Below are 8830 nucleotides of genomic sequence, written 5' to 3'. Positions count from 1 at the left end.
TTCCATGGGGTGATGAATGGAATTGCTCTTCTGACATATTTAATGAATATGAACTCATAAGCAGTTCATAATGAATTTGTGTCAAGAGCAACTCCATTTATCATCCCATGAAATTGACCGAAGCAAGATTCAATGCTTATATCCCAGTTCAGATTATTTTGATTAAATCTAAGTCTATTGTTACTATATTTTGCAAAGGCTAATGGATTGAGTAAATATATATATATTTTAGTACAGTATCGTTAAAATAAAGGATGATTAAAACAGTATTACTCAAGCGAAATATGATTATGCAACACATTAAAGTGTAAAACCACATACAAAGTGTTAAATGGTAAATGATTTTGTTGATACATTTTAGAAATAGTGAAAATTCTCTTGCAGCTATCTGAAAGAATAACATCTGTATTGAATTCTACCACTGTTTCCTGCTTCGCCTCAAAGTGGATGGCAGTCATTACCAAATTGTCACACAGTGTGTTGAGACCCTTCTAATGTATCCATGGCATCCAGAACTTATCAATAATTAGTCGTAAAGCAGTTATAAATGAAAATCGCTTTGTGGATGCTCTTGGTCTTGTTTTCCAACGTTTTCATTTACAGGCAGTGAAAGGTTAAAAACGGAATTGTTCAGATCACAGTATTAGCAAAGTCTCATGGAGATATCAAAATGTGAAAAACAAATCTGTTCTGATAAAAATTACTGCATCACATTTTGATCTATTTTACAATCGTTATTTTACACCATTATCTTTATAAATTTATGTTCTACAAATCTTTATTTAAAGTTTAGCAGCATACATGTATAAGAGTTCTCTTTCCTTACAGAATCTGTAAAGGATGTATTCATATGATCAAATCAAATTTAATATGATCAAATTTATGAACAAATGAAACAAGCTAACTTGAGCAGAAATTGAAATATAATGTAATGAGACTGAACTGAGAAACCTGAGTACATGTGTATGTGCATAATTCTTCTTCTCAAAACATATTGCACCTTCAAAACTCACATAATAAATTCATAAAAAAAATCTTGACCACCTGTATTTAATCATATTCAATAATATACCAATTATATAACAGCAGCATCCTTTATAAAACAAGAGGTCCAGCAAGCCTTAATAACCTGCCATCTGTTTTTCATCCAACAGCAATGAACATGAGTATGAGGGCAGCTTTTATATGCTTGGCTATTACACTGTTGATAGCTCTTAATCACACCTGTGTCCTCTTGCAAATGAATTATTTCGAAAAAGTTTCTTTGTATGGTTATGTTCAACTTATTTGACATCTGGTATTTCTGCCTAAACATACAGTTAAATATCAAGATTTTGGGCCTCTTGATCTTTAATTTTCTTTTCAATTTTTTATTTTCTTTTTAATCTTAACACATTTTTTTTTTCTCTCTGAAAATTAGTCAAGATTAATGATTAATTAATAGTAATATTACAAACCTTAAAAACCCTGTTTTGGGTTCCACTTCTCAGAAATCAAACTGCAGTATTTTCATTGTGACATTTCATTTCCTGACCAAAGATAATTCAAAGTTATTTGGATTGAAATGTTAACATTATTATCCAACTTTTCCCAAGTGGACATTGACCTTTCACTACCAGAAGACCACACCTACACTTTATTTAACATTAAATCACTTCATCAAGGTTGCTAATTTGGTTAAAGTTTCCTTATCAGTATATATAAGGAAGGGGATTTTCAATCTTTTGCATTTCCATCTTTGGGTTCCAGGACCCTCAGCTCTTGCTCTGTCTCAAGAGATTAACATTTTCCTTAGAACACTGCGATAACTTCACCAAAGGATACCTCATACCCAATTTGCACTCGCCTCACATACAACGTAGGTCATCCGTATATGACCGTACAGTTTTTAATAGAATGTTAAAATCAAACCAAACCCACATCCTCCATTTACATGTTGGAGTGGTAGCATCATCTTAAAGGGATAAAATGTCATGGATAAACTGCTCTTTGAAAAAAGTCATGACTAAACTTTTTATGTAGGCTTTTCATTAATCATTTGCATAATTAAAACATTCAGCTGTAAGTTTTTATCATTTTATAAATCACATGTGCACCCATTCTTTGAAACTACTATCACTGAACAGTCACCAATGCTCCTAAAAGGCAAGTTTGTTTGAAAGAAGATTCTCAGATGTGCAACCAAGTTAGTTCCATCAGAACAAGATCCCTCGCACCCTCAATGAATAGAAATTAGGTCTACCAACACTTGAGTTTAAAAGATTATGGACTAACATGACAGAAGCTTATAAAAATTTCTATACTGCATAATCAAAACACATGGAGAAATGATGAAAAAATATATACAAAAACAGATTTAGGACTGATATCAGTGGTCATGCATTCTGAAATAGAGTTGTAAACACATGGGATTCTCTACCAAACAATGTACTTGAGACACCTTTCCTTACCTGTTTTAAATCAAGACTAAATAAACATTCGTCTAAATACCCAAACAGCCTTTTATCCATTTTTAAGTACATACAAATTATTTTTTACCAATCCCAGTGTTACACCACGAAGTCCAAATGAAGAAGTATCAAGATGTGTCAATAAAACCCTGTATGCTTACAAGGACGTCAAGAACCATGAACCTTGATCTCTGTCTAATTACTCTTATTTTAACTCTTTGATGCTGAGTGTATACACCAGAAGTCTAAATAAATTAATTATCTTTAGATTATTGAGATGCTATATAATTTTCAAAATTAAGCATGCTTGTAATATTATCATTCTATTTTTTTCAAAAGACTTTAAAAGGCTTCATGTGCCAGATTTGAACTCATTTTGACAAATTTGTTGATATGGCTTTACCCTTAGCCTTTCAAAGTAACTTACTGCATGATGCATAACTTTCAAACCAGAACTGTTCACAAGCAAAAGTGTGGCAGATTCCCAGATAAGAGGCCTTAATGCAAAATATTATTCATGGCCCAGACATTACAGTATAATAATGATCTCTGCCAACTTTCATCATCAGCAATTCTTGCAAAGACTTCAATATGATATATGCGATACAAAACATCTTGCAGACAGTTACAAACGTGACTGGATGATAAGATTACAGTGCCAAATTTAACTTGAGGTTAGCAATGAGCCAAACATGGCCTGAACACACTACTGACAAACACAATTAAGTTTTGATAAACAACAACACCGCCTGTAGCCAGTCACAGTCGATGACTCATGCCAGTCATGCAAAGAAGAGAAATGTTGACAAACCGAAAAATGTCGACGTCATTTCGCACGCTTTAATGGTGATAATTTTACTGTTAAAATACTTACTTTTAAATCTATGGTATTAAAATTTTCCCATTTAGTTGCAAATTCCTTCTCATCAAGATATTGTCCTCTCTGCATCTTTTCTCTACAAAAGCGGAAGTATGTCAATGCACATGCGTCCAAATGACAGGCGCATTCGATAAAACGAATTGATATATTTCAATAAAATTTTTAAGCAAAACAGATATACGAAAAATTACAAAGGCTCTTGTGTATCATCTTTCAGTTTTATCATGTTACATATATCAACGTTTATTATTTCTTGAAATCCTAATTATATGAATTAGAATATATCTTCTGGGGACTTAACTTCCGCTTTTCACAACCTTTGACCTCTCTGCAAGTCGGAGCGAAGGTGAAACGAAGATATGTTTTGTTAAGTTAAAGTGAATTTCGTGTATGACAACCGTACTAGCATGCAGGCGTATGTTTATGTTCAATAATGGCTTGACTTTATGAAAATATGTGTGATCTATCGAATGGAGATTCCATCCCTGGATCCACTAGTGGGACCAGCCATATGCATGCTTGCCACTCAGAGTCCGAGAGAACAACTAACTTTGACGACACAGAATGTGAACAACTTCAGCAATTGATATTTGGTAATGCCAATAGGTGTAGTGTTTATGTATATCAAAATGTAACTGTATGTGCGGACTCTTGGTAAATTTTATGTCAATAACATTTTATTTAAATATTCTTCAGTATATTGCTTTGTAGTCCGCAGGGTTCTGACTCTCAATCCTAGATTTTATTTTTATTTTCGTTGCATCCGATTGTCAGAATTCCTCCCTGTATAAAAACACCAAATTCTCATGAGTAATGTTTCGTATAATTTAAAACAGCGAAAGATGAATAATTGTGCTACCAACTGGCATATGTGTCAAAGCAATTAAATGTTATAAACCAAAGTATTTCCACTCAATTTTCCCAACAACTTTACTTTCCAGCTTATTTATAATGACCACCATCATGCAGATTCTCTCTAGACATGTGGTTGCAATCTACTATTAATGCCAATCTTGCAAAGTTTACTTTTTGGTAGGTTTTTCTGTCACAACTCTAGAGAGATTCTACATGGTGATGACCATTGCCAAATGTCTAACAAGTTACATAAGTTTTCATTAATCAGTGCGACCTGGCTGACTTGTGTAGACTTGGAATTCATTGACTCATATTTATTCAACTAGTGAACATAAATGTTAAGATTCAGATAAAAAGTATTTTAATGGTTGTTTTATCAACATTTTCAGATCTTATCCGAGGGATAGAGGATCCAGAAAAGCCGTCAAATCTAGAAGACTTGGATGTGGTTAATGAACAGGATGTGTTCGTAAAGAAATGTGGAGAGGAAGAGTTCTTTGTCCGTATAGAATTCATTCCTACTGTTCCCCACTGCTCTCTGGCTCCTCTCATAGGTAAAGGTCCTAAGGCAGCAATAAAGGCACCCACTACCTTATCTGCAAACAGATACCCAATTAGGAATTAGAAAAAATAAATATACTACTAGCTGGTTTACTTTTTTTTCAAATTGGTTCATTTTAGTGTTTTAGCACTTCAGTAATTTTCTGTTAAGTAACAAATTATGCCTATGTTGTTGTTTGTAGGTCTGTGTATCCGGTCAAAACTGCAAAGATCACTGACAGAGAAATATAAGGTAATTCATTACATCAGAATTCAATATGATGTCATGTACTTAAAATGATGAAAGTAAGTGAGTTATCTCCCTTCTCACAGAAAGTTTCTTCATCTGGCAGACCTGCTGTAGATAAAGTATTCAAACAGACTTATCACAAAATTACTAAGCATGGAATGGTTGCCAAATAGAATAATGCAGAAAGTTATTTTGTGATTTCATAACCTTTGAAGATGATGATCTCTCTTTTTTTTCTGATTTTTGTTTATTTAATTTAGATTCAGAACATTGATGAGGTTGCAAACAACAACTATGTGGTTCTTATTTAATGTAGAAAATACAGGTTCTTTCTTGACAATTTGTGTTTTCCAGTTGGATATTTTCATAAAGAAAGGCACACATTCCACAGCAGATGAAAGTAAGTTACTGTTTTGAGAAGGAATCTTACTTTAAAGATATAGAATACAAGGTAGACAAAATTACCATAGCACACCTAAAAATCTGAAAATGATAAGCACTGAACATCTGTCCTAATTTGACCTAAATGGGAGTCCATTTAATGTGATGTTCAAATTAAGTTGATTATGACTTACTTGTCAAAAATTAAGTTCACTGTTATGATATGATATGATATGTTATGATAGATGAACGAAGTTTAGACCTAAGTTTTTCAAAAACAAATAGCATGTCTTTGTCATTTAATTTCAACAATGACATTGATACCAATAATCATGCTGTTGTATTTACATTTAGATATAAATATGTACATTGTATTTTAAAATGAAATCAAAGCTTCATAAATTTCATAAAAAAAACCACAAAAATCATGCAGATGTGTTACTGTGTATATCTCTGTAGGTCCTGGGTATCATGTCAAATCTTTCTCATTAACATGTAGCACTTTGGTACACTGTTTATCTCTGTAGGTCTGAGGGACTAGGTTAAATCCTCATCAGTGAATATGTAGATTTGTGGTTCACTGTATATCTGTAGGTCTGAGAGATTACCATTAGGTTAAATCCACATCAGTGAACATGTAGATTTGTGGTACACTGTATATCTCGGTAGGTCAGGGATTACCATTAAGTTAAATCCCCATCAGTGAACATGTAGATTTGTGGGACACTGTATATCTCTGTAGGTCTGAGGGACTACCATTAGGTTAAATCCCCATCAGTAAACATGTAGATTTGTGGTACACTGTATATCTCGGTAGGTCAGGGATTACCATTAGGTTAAATCCTCATCAGTGAACATGTAGATGTGGTATACTGTATATCTCTGTAGGTCTGAGGGATTAGGTTAAATCCTCATCAGTGAACATGTAGATGTGGTACACTATATATCTCTGTAGGTCTGAGGGATTAGGTTAAATCCTCATCAGTGAACATGTAGATGTGGTACACTATATAACTCTGTAGGTCTGAGGGATTAGGTTAAATCCTCATCAGTGAACATGTAGATGTGGTACACTATATATCTCTGTAGGTCTGAGGGATTAGGTTAAATCCTCATCAGTGAACATGTAGATGTGGTACACTATATATCTCTGTAGGTCTGAGGGATTACCATTAGGTTAAATCCTCATCAGTGAACATGTAGATGTGGTACACTGTATATCTCTGTAGGTCTGAGGGATTAGGTTAAATCCTCATCAGAGAACATGTAGATGTGGTACACTATATATCTCTGTAGGTCTGAGGGACATGTAGATGTGGTACACTATATATCTCTGTAGGTCTGAGGGACTACCATTAGGTTAAATCCTCATCAGTGAACATGTAGATGTGGTACACTATATAACTCTGTAGGTCTGAGGGATTAGGTTAAATCCTCATCAGTGAACATGTAGATGTGGTACACTATATATCTCTGTAGGTCTGAGGGATTAGGTTAAATCCTCATCAGTGAACATGTAGATGTGGTACACTATATATCTCTGTAGGTCTGAGGGATTAGGTTAAATCCTCATCAGTGAACATGTAGATGTGGTACACTATATATCTCTGTAGGTCTGAGGGACTACCATTAGGTTAAATCCCCATCAGTAAACATGTAGATTTGTGGGACACTGTATATCTCTGTAGGTCTGAGGGATTAGGTTAAATCCTCATCAGTGAACATGTAGATGTGGTACACTATATATCTCTGTAGGTCTGAGGGACTACCATTAGGTTAAATCCCCATCAGTAAACATGTAGATTTGTGGGACACTGTATATCTCGGTAGGTCTGAGGGATTACCATTAGGTTAAATCCCCATCAGTAAACATGTAGATTTGTGGGACACTATATATCTCGGTAGGTCTGAAGGATTACCATTAGGTTAAATCCTCATCAGTGAACATGTAGATGTGGTACACTATATATCTCTGTAGGTCTGAGGGACTACCATTAGGTTAAATCCTCATCAGTAAACATGTAGATTTGTGGGACACTATATATCTCGGTAGGTCTGAGGGATTACCATTAGGTTAAATCCTCATCAGTGAACATGTAGATTTGTGGGACACTGTATATCTCGGTAGGTCTGAGGGATTACCATTAGGTTAAATCCCCATCAGTAAACATGTAGATTTGTGGGACACTGTATATCTCGGTAGGTCTGAGGGATTACCATTAGGTTAAATCCCCATCAGTAAACATGTAGATTTGTGGGACACTGTATATCTCGGTAGGTCTGAGGGATTACCATTAGGTTAAATCCCCATCAAATACACGATACATACCCAGAGTTACTAGGTTTAAACTTCAGAGGTAAACAGTTTTTGTGAGATACTCTGTATTTCTATCGTTGCTAGCTAGGTTACATTCCCAATGGCATGATACATTCTCTTGTCTTCTTTGCTAGGGAGACTAAAAATTGTAGACATGTTGATGTGGTATTGTATATGTATGATAAAGCATGCAGTTTACATTCCACAGTTGTATAAATCCCTCTTATCAAAATGATGTCTGCAAGACAGGTTAGATCCCCCAAAAGGAATAATAATTTGAAGTATATAATTAATTTGATATTACAGTAAACAAGCAGATTAATGACAAAGAGAGGATAGCGGCTGCGATGGAGAATCCCAACCTGCGTAAACTGGTGGAGAAGTGTCTGGAGGAGAACTACTGATCTTCAGCTTGTATAGACAGACCAATTTCCTGGAGATATCCCTGTTCCATACCTGTATATTATCAGACCAGACACCTCCTTGGCGACATCCCTCTTTCTACCTGTATATGAACATATAAAAACCCACCTCCCTCGAGATATTCCTGTTATATATGAGTACAATAACTTACTAGACACTTTGTGCATCAACAGTCTAGACACTTTCCTTGCGACATCCCTGTTTTTATCTGTGTATGAACAGACAAGACACCTCCCTGGAGACATCCCTGTTCCATACCTGTGTATGAACAGACAAGACATCTCCCTCGAGACATCCCTGTTCCATACCTGTGTATGAACAGACAAGACACCTCCCTGGAGACATCCCTGTTCCATACCTGTGTATGAACAGACAAGACACCTCCCTGGAGACATCCCTGTTCCATACCTGTGTATGAACAGACAAGACATCTCCCTCATCCCTGTTCCATACCTGTGTATGAACAGACAAGACATCCCTCCCTGTTCCATACCTGTGTATGAACAGACAAGACATCCCTGTTCCATACCTGTGTATGAACAGACAAGACATCTCCCTCGAGACATCCCTGTTCCATACCTGTGTATGAACAGACAAGACATCTCCCTCGAGACATCCCTGTTCCATACCTGTGTATGAACAGACAAGACATCTCCCTCGAGACATCCCTGTTCCATACTTGTGTATGAACAGACAAAACATCTCCCTCGAGACATCCCTGTTCCATACCTGTG

At 35.5% G+C, this 8830-nt stretch overlaps 1 protein-coding gene across 1 annotated transcript; it reads left to right on the top strand.

Annotated features, from left to right (window-relative positions):
• The first annotated feature begins 3672 nt into the window (after positions 1-3672).
• LOC132553383 (cytosolic iron-sulfur assembly component 2A-like) lies at positions 3673-8527 on the top strand. Its single transcript, XM_060217626.1, has 5 exons — positions 3673-3923; positions 4575-4739; positions 4929-4978; positions 5330-5375; positions 7980-8527. The coding sequence occupies exons 1-5, from the start codon at positions 3785-3787 to the stop codon at positions 8075-8077; spliced, it is 498 nt and encodes a 165-aa protein (XP_060073609.1). The 5' UTR covers positions 3673-3784; the 3' UTR covers positions 8078-8527.
• The last annotated feature ends 303 nt before the right edge of the window (positions 8528-8830 follow it).

The sequence above is a fragment of the Ylistrum balloti genome, unplaced genomic scaffold, assembly GCF_031769215.1.
Source record: "Ylistrum balloti isolate Yb309-2 unplaced genomic scaffold, AGI_CSIRO_Ybal_v1 Utg370324, whole genome shotgun sequence".
NCBI lineage: Eukaryota > Metazoa > Mollusca > Bivalvia > Pectinida > Pectinidae > Ylistrum > Ylistrum balloti.
The sequence above is the reverse complement of the archived record's forward strand: the minus strand, read 5'-3'. Positions and strand labels throughout refer to the sequence as shown.

Coding starts and splice junctions, on each gene's coding strand:
- LOC132553383 (XM_060217626.1), top strand. CDS start 3,785: ATGTGTGATCTATCGAATGGAGATTCCATCCCTGGATCCACTAGTGGG. Junction 4,740..4,928: donor CTCTCTGGCTCCTCTCATAG/GTAAAGGTCCTA, acceptor TGTTGTTTGTAG/GTCTGTGTATCCGGTCAAAA. Junction 4,979..5,329: donor CACTGACAGAGAAATATAAG/GTAATTCATTAC, acceptor TGTGTTTTCCAG/TTGGATATTTTCATAAAGAA.